At 41.2% G+C, this 15,023-nt stretch overlaps 3 protein-coding genes across 3 annotated transcripts; 1 reads left to right on the top strand and 2 right to left on the bottom strand.

Moving 5' to 3' along the window:
* Positions 1-47: 47 nt before the first annotated feature.
* On the bottom strand, positions 48-1,357 carry EAE97_006536 (uncharacterized protein). Its single transcript, XM_038877049.1, has 2 exons — positions 553-1,357; positions 48-501 (listed from the first exon to the last, which is right to left on the bottom strand). Exons 1-2 carry the CDS (start codon positions 986-988, stop codon positions 194-196), a joined length of 744 nt encoding a protein of 247 aa, XP_038731981.1. The 5' UTR covers positions 989-1,357; the 3' UTR covers positions 48-193.
* A 2,539-nt stretch (positions 1,358-3,896) lies between these two features.
* Positions 3,897-9,049, top strand: EAE97_006535 (uncharacterized protein; the record flags this gene model as incomplete). The annotated part of the gene is made up of 3 exons (XM_038877048.1): positions 3,897-4,581; positions 4,644-5,463; positions 5,515-9,049. 3 exons carry the CDS (start codon positions 3,897-3,899, stop codon positions 9,047-9,049), a joined length of 5,040 nt encoding a protein of 1,679 aa, XP_038731980.1.
* Positions 9,050-10,052: 1,003 nt separating this feature from the next.
* On the bottom strand, positions 10,053-10,825 carry EAE97_006534 (uncharacterized protein; the record flags this gene model as incomplete). The annotated part of the gene is made up of 2 exons (XM_038877047.1): positions 10,053-10,182; positions 10,615-10,825. The coding sequence occupies 2 exons, from the start codon at positions 10,823-10,825 to the stop codon at positions 10,130-10,132; spliced, it is 264 nt and encodes an 87-aa protein (XP_038731979.1). The 3' UTR covers positions 10,053-10,129.
* Positions 10,826-15,023: the final 4,198 nt, after the last annotated feature.

Genomic DNA, 15,023 nt, shown 5'->3' with positions numbered 1-15,023 from the left:
AACATGAGAATTTTCAAGCGCCAAAACTCAAATACCTGCAAACTATGCCTCCCACAAAAACAGTTGCTATTATTCGCAAAACGAAGGGATGATCCACAACCTTTATCCAATTCATATCAATCATTCCATGGGTATCAAACATTCATACATCAAAACACAAAACCAAAGCCGTCCCAGCAGCCATCATCACCATCTATCTCTCATTTCTCATTTTCCGCGCCCATTTGGACTTCGGCGCATCCGACAATTCGAATTCCATCATCTTCCCTTCACCTTTCTCCACATCGTTCACACTCACAAATGTCTTCGATATCTTGGGCGTGGGCGGTACCTCGTCTATTCTCTCCAAACCACGGCCCCCGGGTCTCTTATGCACATCTTTACCGAATGTAGCTCTTCTGGGTGTTAAGGCAACGGCTACTTTGCGTGCCGAAGCCCGTAGCTTCTTGCGCACCTCCCAGGAACGTTTCTTGGCGAAATAGAACAGTGTTGCTGAAATTACTATCCATAATGTTAATTACTCGTCGTTTCTTTGATAAAAGAGATTCATACTTCCAAAAAGACACACGCCAATGACAGCAATAACAATCGCAATCATAGCTCCATTCGACAACTGAACACCACCACTCGTAGTCCCAGACGCACCTGCATCACTATCGGCTCCCGCACTTCCGCCCGTACTCGCGGCATCGCCAGCTGGTGGACTGTTGGGTGCTGAAGGCTCGTTTGTTGCAAGCGCGGCAAAGAATGAGGCAACGGAGCTGGAGGACATGGCTGGAGTAAGGGATATGGAGGTCGTAAGTGATGGGGACGGTGTTTCGGTTGACGATTGAGACTGTGAGGAACCTGTAGCGGTACTTGATACTAGCGCAGATGTGGTAGATATGAGTGCCGAAGTGGAAGTAGATGTTAAGAAGGAATTTTGAGCAAAAATTACATCAAGAAAGAAAGGGAGGACAATAAAAGTAAGGGAAACGGTGGACCTCATAATGAAATAAAACACTAGGTAATCCTTGAATCAAAATCTCAAATATAAAAACTCAAATGTAGAACGCTAGAGTCCTGTTGAAGAATCCAAGAAACCAATGACATTCAAGGAAAGGATGAAGAAGAAAAGAATTAACGAAACACCTGACGCTGTGATAGTGATGGTGGCATACAGAAATCGAGACAGCTAAAGAAAAAGACAAATCAGATAACAGCTGAAGAAAGCGAATGGTGTGATTAAATGACGGGAGAGAGGGGATTTATTTATTCCTTGTTCCATTTTGTAAATTTATGGTGTACAGATGGCTGTAAGCGCTATTGTATACTTTTACTACATGATAGCTTAATTCTGCTACGGGAGATATCCTAGTTGTGGCCGCTGAATGGGTGGCTTCTATTTGTATAGCTCTATATCCATACTCCATACATGAGTTTCACACAAAAATAGTGGTATAAGGTTTGCTGCAAATGGTATTGCATGAAGTTGTGGTTCGTTTGTTTGATTCGTGGAGGGGAATAATTTAAGCGCCAACATATTGGCGCTAGTAATTATCGACCTATGGGAAAAGGCGATGAGGTTATAATTGCATGCTTATTGCCTTGGTGACTGCCGAGAATCTTTATTCTTGCGGGAGTGAGAAGAGATGATTTTGGAGTGGCTGTGAGAACTTGAGAGTGATGTGGTGAGACGGTATGAGTTGGGGATTTGCGAGGGAAAGCAGAGGGATTGGTTGGGGGACTTTGGTACATGTATGTGGTTCGGTCGGTAGTTTTCCGATGATATTTTTGAAGAAACATGTAACATAGTTTAATACCGAATGGCCCATATCACCAAGTAGCCCATTTTCACTTCAATTTACACCTTTCTCTTTCAATATATATTTTATCAATAACCTATAATGAATTCGAATAATCAAAAAGCTTGTATACTCCTTATTATCAAATTTATTTATAAAAATAAAAAACTAAATATTTGAAAAGCTATTATATTCTATAATATTCTTTATACAATTCTTCAATATAAAATAAAAGGTTTACCTTTTTATACAGAAATTCGAATTAATAATTATAAGATTATAGAATTAAAAAAAGAAATAATTATTTAATATATATTTGATATAAATTTAAAACAATTTTCATTAAAATTAAAGAATATAAAAAATATAATGAATTATATTCTTAAATTAAAAAATATGAAATATATTAAAAAGCTTTAAGTATATTGATTTATAAAATATTGAATTAAATTAAAAATATTTTTTAATTATATTTATAATAAATACAAAAAGATAGAATATAATATAAGAATCTATCAAAATAATATAATAAATCCTAGATTATTAGATTCTTAATAGTTTTAATCAATTAATTTAATCATTATTGAATAATATGAGTTTGAAAGTATAAATTGAGATGAAAATAGATTACTTAGTGATATGGGTTATTCAGTGTTAAACTACGTTATTGTATTGTCCCCTGCGCAATATAGAACTGCACGCAATATCAAAGTAGGATAAGATGTTTTAATCCTCATTTACCTACCTACATACATACAGTACAGCATTCAAATATTCCGCAAGATGTGCAACATATTTGATTTTGATGAGATCGATTGGATCGAGAGATAATATAAAATGAGGCCAAGCTTGAGAGGAGCTTGGGAAATACATTTAAAAGTAGATTCGTTTCGGGTGCTTGTGATTCTGCTAGAACTTTAGGTATGTGGTTGTATTTGAGGCGTCGGGGAGGATTATGTGATGGGTAGTTACATGTGTGTGTCGTTTGATCGATATCAGAATTGGAGATACTCGATGTATATTTGGAAATTTGGGCTGGGAATGTAGTAATCTTCCAAACAGATCTGGATATTGCTGATTCATGAAGCGTTTGAAGAGTTTCCGAGTGCTTGCGTGCTGTTTGGTGTACGATCGACTCCCTCGTCCATTTGAACACTGCAGTCGATACCACCGTCTTTGGGACGATAAGGAAAGTCTGGGTCTTAAAATAGATCTTGCGGGAGACGGAAACGCCAGCAGGTGACTTGCATGTGACGGTCAGTACAATGCTTGTCGTCGGCACAACTATGTGGTGAAGAATATTCTCGGATGTTTTTGAGTTTTGGATCTCAGATCTCGTGAGTTTTTATATACTGACATAGATCTGATCTATAAAAATGGATATTCTATTAACTTTTGTTATTAGTTAGCTCCTGATGGGCTTTAAATGTTGATTGATCTCGAAGTCGAGCAGTTTTTGATAATCACGCGTTTATCACGTGTCTGTACATCCAACAATAATTTATCCTCATTTATTGCAAGAATATGGAGAGATTGAATGGTGCCATACAAATAGTTATTATAAAATATACCACTTCCAAGATCCCCTTCATCTTCGAATGCTGGTTGGGTCTGCCCAACAAAAGCTGCACTGCTTCACGCTGGCGAATGTGGTAGAAAAGGAAGGACCGAAGGTGCTCCTGCCTTCATAGTCAAACTCACACATCTTCTACCTAAATTGCACTTGTACCCCACACTCTATTCCCTCATTTCTCCATGTCATAATTGACATCTCGTCGATTCTCTCTTTGTTTCCGTATACTTTCATTCCATCTGCATTTTATTCGTCATGTACCTGAAGTAACCGACTTCATATCGTTATCATCTTCATCGACCATTTACCTCAGAATCATATCTCTGAGCTGGCGAGTGAAGGTAGATCAAGTAAATTGTATCCTACCACTCAATCGTTTTCAATCCCGGGCGTGAGAAGATTCTAATCAATTCCGCATGTTCGTCGTTTCTCCGCAGATGAAAATATCTGTCACCTCCTTGGGTAGGAGCTACTTCAGATCTTGCAAATTCTGAGAATATCTAATTTTTATACAAATTTAGTGATTCACACTCGTCAAAATGGCTTTGAACCCGGACGAACAGGAGAGCCAAATCGTTGTTCCGCTCCATTCACCTCCCCCTGAGCAAGATTACCTTGACGATGCATTTCCTGGCGGTGCCGATGGGTATTACGGTTCAAATGGAGATGAAGAACAAGAACTTGACGCTGATGATGTACAAATGATTGACGTTGGCTCCGAGGCGGATGAAATGGTCTTGGATACACAATCAATGCCCCAGCAACACCATTCTCACCGTTGTCAGCAAGATAGCAACAATTCTTTGGTTGAGGAAACTCAGTTTGCAGACATCGAAAAAGATACCCAAGCAATTCGGAATGAAGAAGAGTCTGATCAAAAAGACACTCAAAAAGTCAGTTTTGGTTCTCGATCGTTTGTTGAAGAGACTCAATTTGCAGACATTGAGATAGATACTCAGCCTATTGAGGATTCTGCTCAATTCGATCATACATACCCATCACGTCAAGGGCCGCATGTATCGGAGAATGACGGATCAGCCATTGATGTCGCCCGCCCAAACAGCATGTCGCCACCCATAATGTTTTCTAGGCCAGTAGAGCCAACAGAAGCTCCTTTTAAATATCCCCCTGGACCAGGGAAGTATGGATCGACAGTCCAGAATACATCTGGACCGAAAGTTGCAGCTCAAACAACACAGAGATCCCACGAAGTATTGGCGAAAGGTAAGCTGATCGCAACAGAGCTACAAAGCTATCAGGCCAATTGGATATTAATGGTTTGACAGTAACTCCCATCCCCAAGCTTCACGGTAAACCTTCAACAAACTCGGTGCACCATACGCAGAAGGCATCCGCTGGTGACCATAATGCTTCTGCAACTCATCCCATCACCGATGTTCGCGTCCGTGCATCTGTTAGGCCGATTCGGGGTAGAGAAGCAATCCCTGTTGTTGAAGTTATGCCATTGAGTCAACAACCATTTGATACCCACAATATGCCTCCAATTACTTCGGCTCAACATCCCAAAAGCGTCCCTCTACCAGTTCTCAAGGCTTCCAGACACCACCAAAAGTCCAATGTTCTCACTGCTCCATCCGAAAAGCCAGCTCCAGAGCAGATACTACCCCCTGCCATTCAAAACACGGCAATCAACGTGCGTTTTCCTGATACTTGCAACGTACATCTACAAAAATCGGGTCATCCTCCGAGATCTGTCTCTTCAGCCTTGTGTAGCAGTTCTCAACGTCATCAAATTCCCGATAGTGATCCTGTTTCGTTAGTCAACGCCTGCGGTCCCAAGGAAGCTGCACGACCCATTGTTCAGAACCACTCAGCGATCCATCCTCCTATCCACAATCCCACCAAATGCATAGCAAATCTGCCACTTCAGACGGAAGGAAATATCTCAATTCCAAATGATATCACTCCGCAGTCTACAAGCCGTAATGAAGTGGCCTCTTCCAATAAATCGAACAACATTCCGGTGCTGAAAGCTTCTCACGATGAACCATCTAAGCTGGTTGAGTTACCTCCACCTCAACAAAATGCTGCTACGCCAATCCATTATGCGGGTCGCCTCCGGCTAAGACAAAAGTCCTCGAATCAGTAAGTATATCTACCCTTTCGTCTCAAGTTTACCGACTAACTCTCTCGTAGAATGAATCGTCTCGGCGTGAGCAAAATCAATGTTTATGGTAACTTAGTCAAGAAATGTCCATTCCCAGAAGCTTTTGCGGACGAACCAAAATTGCAAGCACACCGAGAAAAGCCAAGCAAACCTCAAGTACCAGTACCAGTACCTCAGTATTCAGAGCCTCAATTTGCTGAGAAAGAGCTTTCAAACGAGATTCAACCAGCTTTGGGATCAGAACCCCAGAGATTTCGTACCAATGACAAACTTGTCCGGCGAGGATCGATGGACCAGTCAGTGGAGAATGCTGATCCTCTGTCACACTCTCAAGTTCAAGTCTCGGATGGCAGAAGGGAAGATTTCACGGTGAATCCTGTAGAATATGAAGATAATCCACAAGTAGAAGATTCTGCTGAGGAATTTAATCAATCGATTCCGAATCCCACATTCCAGCCAGGCCATCCTGTTATGCAAACAGATCGACATTCTCCAGTATATCAGGAACCTTCGCGCATTGTATCTCAAGCAAACATATCCCGAACCCAGACACCTCGATCTCAAGCAACTCCACGAACTCAGGGTGAATATGAGGCTCAGCGAAAAGTCGTAAATAAGCCAATTAAACCCCATGACCTTGAACCTCAAGGAATATCTGAGGAAACATTAGGTCATATTCGTGCGTCCAAAGTCACCAAATTAGCATCTGTGCATTCTCGAGACGAAATGAACAAAACCGGAGATCACGTCAGTAGCTGCGAAAAGAGATCTTCCCTAGATTTCGATGCTCTTCATGATGCCATCGCTGAGTTCCAGGAACAACAAGACCTTATCAAAGATCAAGAGAATCAGATTGCAATTCTCAATACTCAGTTGCAAGATGCAGATCTAATCAACGAACAATTAGAGGCAAGCAAAGATGAATTGTCAAAGAGAGTTGAGAGATTGAATGCTTTATCTAATGACTACAGACTACACATCAATGATGTCGTCGTTTGCCATAAGTTTCTTAGACAAGATTCAAAAGTGATGAAGGCATCGATGGAAAAGTTGAGAGCATTGAAGATTCAAGAGATTAGGGAGATTGATGCTAAAATGAAGAAAATGAGATGTTTATTGAACGAAATCAAGCAGGTTCGAGAAGAACAAAGCGAGCGAGACAAGAATATTGAACAGATTGATCAACTTCGGTGTGAGAATGAACGCCTCAAAGCTGATTACGATTTAAAGTTGGAGGAACTAGAACAAAAACGTAGTTGCATCGAGCAACTTCAAAATCAAATCAATGACGGCCGGGATCGCCACAAAGAAGTCATGGAAATTCTCCAAAAACCACCAGTCGACACTCTCGGAGAACTTACAAAAGAAGACGGGATTCTCAAAAAGGTTTTGAATTCTGCCGAATGCGTCAATGGAAAGATTGACCGAATGTCAAAAACATTCACCAATTCTTTCAATCAAACATTGGAGTGGCCACAAACTCTGACGAAGATTCTCGAAGAATTCTATTCTAGAATTGAAACGAAATTTGATGATAACGGTAGCAAGGATACTACTTTCCAGGAGTCTACTGTCAAGCTCTTTGATGATCTTAAGGAACGACTCATTCAAATCAGCGGTGATATAGATGAAAAAATCAAGCTCAATGAGCAGATAAATATGCTCCGAGAGAGCAATGCCACATTTGAGGCGAATCTGAAATCAAAAGAAGCGAACTTGAAGAATAATGTCACCCGAATGGATGAGTTGACTAGAGAGCTGGCAGATGTTCATTCGGAGTTGATGGGGAAAACCCAACAACTCACAATTTCACTTGCTGAACCGAGAGAAGACCCCGAATTGAAGAAAAAGGTCGATACATTGACCACTGAGATTTCTAGACTGGAAGGCCTTCTTACCGCCGCCAATCATGACAAGCGTCAAGCCGAGAAAGATATCCAAACTCACCAAACGACAATCACTACTACTCAAAAACAGTTACGCGATACAGAGAAAAAATTTCGAGATGTTGAGTCTGCCATGAAGGCATTGGAAGTAGAGAATCAAAAGTTTCAAATGGATTGCAGATCAACTACAGAAAAAGTTCGACAGGAGACCACCCAGCTTGCTCTCTCTCAAAGAAAGGAGTTACTCGCCCAACATGACTCCTTAGTAAATGACCTCAAACACAAACAAACAGAAACTGAGAAGAGACTTCAAACTTCAATTGAAAAATTAAAAGCATTTGAAGAGACGACTGGTAAGCATACTAAGACTATCAACGAGCTTGAGTCAAAGATAGCTACATACAAAGACCAGTTATTACAGCAGAAGCTTCAGCTTCAAAGCTTGGAGGAAAGCTCCATATCTCCTGATCAACTTCAGAAATTCGAACAAGAACACAAACAAGAGATACTATCAATTCGCAAAGAGCAAGCAAGTCAGAATGCATCATTACAAGCTTGTCGAGAGGAAGGTCTTAGAATTAAAGTTGAACTTGAAGGCGCTCATAGAAGACTTCGTGGAATTAACGAAGAGAATGGGCACCTGATGAAGGACAACGATCGTTTACGAAAGCGTTTGGAGGATATAAATGCGATGACTGAAAGTACTCAAAAAATGATTGGCAATTCCCATCGTGTTGATGAAATTGGACCAACATCGCGCAACGATAATCGATCGTCTTCACGCAGACCTGCTGAGCGGCGATATAGCAATTTCCATTATCAACCTCTTGAAAACGGCATGGGAGAAAACCAACATACGGTCCGTGAATTCCAGACTGACGAAGTAAACAAAACCTCTCCACGAACTTTGTCGTCTTCGCAAACATATAGCGACAACAATGGCGGAAGTCAGACGCCAATTAAACCATTTTCTACTATTGCTACTCTTGCAACAAGCCCTTTGACTGATTTGGAGGATGTTATGCCAATGGTTCAATCTGCACATAGCCGGGAGGATTTACAGCGAGCATACAACAAAAATCGTCAGTTATCCAACGATAAGATCGCAAAGATGGAGAGTCGATCCAAGTACTATCCTTATGGAGAAGAACACGTTGGGACCCCAAAGTCTAAAATCAACAAAGTCATGCTTACTCTCGAAGGAGAATTTGTCGACACACCAACTCAAGCGTCCAGGGCTATTCTTTCAGTTGCAGAAGAATCTGTTCAACGCCGAACGAATAAGCCACTCAAATCCGCTCTGAAAAAAGGCGATCACCAGGACTATTCTATTACTCACGATGCCTCACAAGATCAAGTTCATAACCAAGACGAGAGACCTTTCAAAAGGCCGGCACTAAGAAACAATCACGCTTCCAGTATCGGACTTCAAGCGACCCGTGGGACTGGTACAGGCAGCTACAATCGTATTGCGAGTGGAGAACCAAAAGTTGCAAGTTTAAGGGCACCGGAACCTCGATATGAGCCAACACCTGAGATCAAGCGGAATGCTATGAAGAGAGCAAGATCAAATTCGTCCCTTCATACTCAGGATCTACAATCCACCAGACCTGCGAAAGCCCCAAGAATCAACCGCCGCCAGCCAACAAACAAGACAATTATTCCAGATTCTCAGTGAGGTGGATATTCTACCGCTCCGGAGGCAATATCATACTCAACCGCTGACTTGACTACTTCAGAATTGAAATTTGCCCAACTTAGGCGGAAGATAGCACCTATCCTTCGGGTGTTGTTGTCAACAATTACTTTATTGTTGCCCTTCCTGTATGTGCTTGCAAACTTTCACAGTTTCGGAGGTACGAAAGAGAAATGACATTGCTTTGAGAACTTGCGATTCGTGTATCGAAGGAGAAAAGGATATTTTTAACATACTTGAAGTGGCTGTTTTTCATTGGCTTGAAAGAGATCGCATGGCGGAAAATTATTACATGATGTAAGAGAAGTATGAGATCAGGTCCACAATATGTAGCATATATGTTTCGCTGTTTCGCAAATATCGCTTATATATGTCGGGGAAGTACAAGGACAAAAGTTAAGTATCATTTAGCTAGATAATCTAGAAACCTAGAATTTGCATTAATATATTTTCCAACAAATCATATTCACTCCATTTTGCCGTGTGGCTTCAAGTAATAAAATGGTGATTGTATTCATGAGGTTATTCCATACGCCATTCCATGCAACCTATTCGTACACTCTTTCTTTGAGTAATGGTATCCACACTCACAGCCATGTCAACAAGATCTATGGTATCTTCTCGTGTAGTATAAAGGCATTTTTTTGTAAATTTTCTTCTTCTTCTTCTCTTCACTTCTTTGAAGTTATCCCAGAGCAGCAAATGCTGAAGAGTTTGTCAAATGATCATTTCTCTCCCTTATTTGGTATAGGTATGCCATAAAATCCTTACTTCCTTCCTTCTGTCCTTTCCTTTCCTTACATGCATATATACGTATCTCTATCACTGCGTACATGCATACCTTTTGTGGTATCTTTGATTTTTTTTATGGGGTTTTGTAGGTGTATGTATTGTTCGTTGTTTTTTGAAATTGTGTTGTGTTGTTTTGTGATGGAGTGAGGTGAGGTGAGGGCGTGGTTTAAGTGTGGTATTTTGGTTGATTGATTGATTGATTGATTGATTGATTGATAGGTGGATGGATAGATAGATTTACGAATGTGATTGTGATTGTGATTGATCTATTTATTTACCACCACCGCCACGCTTTTGTTCGAGGAAGAGGACCTTTTTGCGGACTAGATGGGGAAGGGGGGTTAGCTTTGAGATTGGAGTATAGCGAAGTTTGACTCAAGGAGCGTTTGAGGGGGGTAGGGGCATGAATTTCGAAGTTTGATGGAGAGCGGGGGTTTGAGTGGGGTTTGTGAGGAGAGGGGCGGAGGGAGAAGGGTTGAGCTTGAGTTTGAGGGCGTGGAAGTGCTGGAGAGGGATTGCGATGGAATGCGAAGGAGAAGTGGGTAGGAGAGATAGATATGAGATTGAGCTGGCGGATTGAGATTTAGAGTTGGCGGTAGTAGAGAGATAGAGAAAGAGGTGAAGGAATCGAATATAGATTCAGAGAGGAGGGAGGAACAGGCCGAAGCGCGCAGACGTGTTGGGATTCTATGAAGTATCCATGATGCGAAGCGAGACGAGACGAGACGAGACGAGACAATCAACCGGCCGTATACATGCTGCGTAGAGCAATTGAAGTATAAATTGAATGAATTTCGGTTTCCATGAGATTCCCTTCCTTCCTTGTTCGACAGAATTTAATGCGAATGTGAATAGATGTATTTTCGACGTCGTAGCTTGTGTAACTTTCCAAATTCCATATCCTCTCTGCTTCGTTCGCGAATCGTATTTCTCAATCTGCATCTCTGGCTCTGACTCTGACTCCATTTTCTCAATCATAGAAAGCGATCCCAATTTGCGTTTCCCAATCGCATTCTCTCTTCCTTCACTAGCACAACTCAATTGATTCCCATCATCTCTCTCGATACAACTCTTCTTCCCACTGCAACCCCTCTTCCAACCCCTCTTCTCCCTCCAAAGCCCCTCGCCCCCCCCCTCCCCCTCCCCCAAAGAAAAAAAGAAATCTCAAAAAAAAACTCACCAACAGGATCATATTTCAACATACTAAGCGGGCGATGCGCCCGCGGTCGAATAAGCGTCTTATAATAGCCCGTTAACGCCATGGAAATGAGTCGGACGGGGATTGTACGGGATTTCGCTGTGAGGGGAGGGGGAGGGGTGTTAGTTTATGTTTCTTTTGTGTAGGTATTGTGTTGTGTTTTTGCATTTTGTGTGCGGGGAAGAAAGGGGAAAGGAGGGAGGGAGGGGAAGCTATGAATGAGATCTCTGAGATGAGGAATTGAAGAGGAGGGGATGGCATATCAAGGCGTAGATAGCTGTATGTATGTATGTATGTATGTATGTATCCGAAACCCAAGAAACGAGATTGGAAAACGCGAGACAAAATACCTTTTTTCGCCATATTGAAATCGAGAGATTAATTTGGGATGTGGTATGGTGTGGTGGAGAGAGGGAGAACTGCTGCTGGTGGATGAGTGTTTGGTTTGTATCGCTCTACTCTGGATACTTTAGAGGGGTTGGATGTAAAATTGTTGCGCGTGCGATGGATGTGGGGCCTGAGGCATTTTTTGATCTTTTAATTTTGGGGTGAGGTGGGTTGGGGGCCGAGGATATGCCGGGGGGATTGGATTGGATTGGATTGGATTGAATTGGATTGGATGGTAGGGAGTCGAGAGGTGAATATGTGATGATTGTCCAGGTGATGATGATTGAGACGGTGGAAATTATTATACATTGTTGAAGACTGATTTTGTATTTTTACATCTACTTTTCATTTTTGTTTTGTGTTTTGGAGATATGAGACTAAAACTAAGATATAGAGTATAAGATATAGATTGAGTGATGATTTGATGTGATTTTATAGATACCTATCTACGATCAATCGACATCTTTTCAATTTACATTTCATGATGAGGAGAAGAAGAAAGTTGATCGAACGGACTGAGAAGATATGATATCCCTAGATGCACTGGGCAATCTTTAAGGTCGAGGGTCTTCCTGATCTGTTGGGTCTCCTAATGAGTCTGACTTCTAGATTGATTGATCTAGGTATTATGATCGTAGGCAGGCGTTTGTTTTTGCGTGTTTGGAAGTTTGTTGATTGGGTGGTGTAGAGGGTAGAGGGAGGGTATCTAAATGTCATTTTTTGTGTACCTAGGTAGGTAGGTAGGTACATTGGTGACTATTCAGGAAATGGCATGGTGATGAAAATGTTCCGGATAGGATGAGATGGGATGGGATAGTTTTGATATAAAATGTATACCTATTGCCATTCATTTCAAACAGGAGAATCCCATCTTTCTGGAAGAGACTCAAGATGCTTAAAGGTAGGCATCTAGTCTGCACTCGTGATTGGGGATTCAGTAGAATCACGTGATTGAGTTGTAGGATAAGTTAGAGAACTCTGTAGCAGATGAAACATCTCATGAGGTCGGGCTCCCCGGGCCATGGAGAAAAGCTCTTGGATGGCTGAGGATAGCTGATGATGGCTGAATAGATGATTCATGTGTGGCTTTTACCACTTCCTCTCCAGATTCCGAAATGTGATGGTTACCTAGTTGTAACATGTCTCCCTATCTGATCACATCACCTCTCCAGATCCTACTCGTGATATGATCAATCCCGAAATCGTGGTTTCTGTAGAACGATGAGGTGATTACGATTGAGTATACCTATCTAGTACTGGTAGCATGTTGGATACCTGAGTGATGGCTTGAGTCAGACATCATACTCATCCATAATCATAATAGAGTTGATGGCTGTAATTGGAATATTATGCCTAGGTACCTACTCATCTGTGACAAACGTGATGACTGAGTATTTGATAGTACCGGTAGGAAATCGATTCATAATCATATTGATATGATATAATCCAGAGATCAATGAGATCAATGACACGTGACTAGATGGATACCCAGGTACGATTTGTAATAAACATACGATTTTTTTATTTTTCTCAACGCTTTTCTGTTCTGAACATGAAATGCAAAGATTCCGCAATCAAATCAATGTTATAATCCTCGTGAGTCGTAACAAGCGGTGAATATGTCCAAGACTTCAATTGCATTCAAACAGGAGGTCTTACTCCGTACATATCCACGACGCCAAATATGTCTCGACTCTCGTGTGTGAAAAAGGAGTAATGGGTAAATGTCAAGCGTCCTTCGATTCTCAATCATCGATTCTCAATTCTCGATCATCGATCGTATCGATATTCAATATCGATATCTAGGATTGATCGAATCGATACTAGTGCGCTAGCCAGGTATGTGTATGTGCCGCACCTCCCAGGAGGCTAGGGCCTACCTAGGTACGGAGGAGAAGACTAGAAGTAGAACACACTTGAAGGCGGGGAGGTGGGTGTTGTAACTTGTAACTCACTTGTATGAAGATGAAAGGAGGCTCGGTACTCGGATAAACTTTAAAGTCCAGATCGATTCGCGGAATGTGGTGTGAGTCCCCACTTATTTGGATTTGTGACTAGGGCGAGGGTACGTAGCTACCTGGTTCGAGTTAGAAGGGCAAGTGCAGGCGTAAGTGCAATGTACGCACGCACGCAAGGATATGAATATCGTACCTACCGTCACTGCATGTAAAAAAAGTGTCGAGAGTGTCAACCCAGCGAGAGAGACAGGCATGATCATCATCATCATCATCATCATCGACATCGACATCGACATCCATCAACAACCCGGAAAAGAAGCATCTAGTATATCTAAGGGACACCGGTATATCATGATATGGATGGTAATGTTATCTTTCTCGCTATTGTATGTGCCTTGAGATGTGCATGTGAGTTTCACCTTCACATTGATGATTGATCAGCAGAGATGTTTTTCCCTAGGATATTTTATTATGATTCGATTTCATCATCTCCATGCTAGTGTCACATGATGAGTCAGCATTCTGAACATGATGTCCTGCGTCTTGACTCCAGCTTATTATTATTTATGATTGTTTCAAGATCACGAGAATATCTAGTAGGTATCCCGAGATTCAGATGTCTCATCTATTTCTCCGATTGAGCCTCTCCAGATTCATGCAAGTCCCAATCGGAGCAGAAGTATGACTTGGCCAATATTTATAATGTTTTATCATTCTTTTCGATATCAGGACCAGTCCATCCATCCGTAACCAGTGGTCATAGACGAGAAACGTGCCGAATATATCTTTTTCCTCGCATAATTCGGTAATTTGACGATATGATTGGTCGATCGTCACTTCTCTTTTGGTTCAAAGTGAGATGTCCTGGGGATCGAGAGAAGGAAAAAGCTTTGAACATCCTTTTACCTGGGTACGGAGTCCGGACGGTACTATGCTCGATCGAATCGTCCATTTTTCCTTTCTTTCTGTTTGCCGTGTTGATTATTTCATTCCTTCTCAATATTTTATATCTGTCTGGGTGGGATTATATTCATTGATAGGTGGGTATGCATCTAGTTTATATATATATATATATATTTATTAATAATACATTTTATCAGATACGACACTTTATATAATTTCTCTCTATTACTCATCAGCTTATGTTTATTTTTAATCATAGAGTATTTACTTCGTACATACCTAGGTACGATGAACCAAGTAGCTTTACGATTAAGAGGAAGTCAGGGGTATATACTATCAGAAGGCATCTCAATAATTCCGCATGATACATCGATACTGGTACATTTATAATCTTTCTTATTAGTTCGATTGTCATTCAAGGTTGGTTAAACTTTCTTACTTTTACACTATTTCCACTACGTCCACCACCATCTCGAGCCATCTCAATTCTCCCAAGAATGTACCTAGTACCTAGACCTATCCTGCCACTTGAGACTAAATATTAAATACCTAATACTTATTCCTTAATCCTTAATATCCTTATTCCTATATCCTATATCCTAAATCCTAAATCCTAAACCATAATCCCATAAATACTTAAATAACGGTACCCCAAAACGTCGTTTCCACCCATTCCAACCCCCTCCCCTCTCCCCCACTTCGATCGAATCATAATTTC

The sequence above is a fragment of the Botrytis byssoidea genome (assembly GCF_014898295.1).
Source record: "Botrytis byssoidea strain MUCL 94 chromosome Unknown BBYS_012, whole genome shotgun sequence".
NCBI lineage: Eukaryota > Fungi > Ascomycota > Leotiomycetes > Helotiales > Sclerotiniaceae > Botrytis > Botrytis byssoidea.
This window is presented reverse-complemented; position numbering and strand designations above follow the sequence as displayed.

Coding starts and splice junctions, on each gene's coding strand:
- EAE97_006536 (XM_038877049.1), bottom strand. CDS start 988: ATGAGGTCCACCGTTTCCCTTACTTTTATTGTCCTCCCTTTCTTTCTT. Junction 502..552: donor TGGCGTGTGTCTTTTTGGAA/GTATGAATCTCT, acceptor CATTATGGATAG/TAATTTCAGCAACACTGTTC.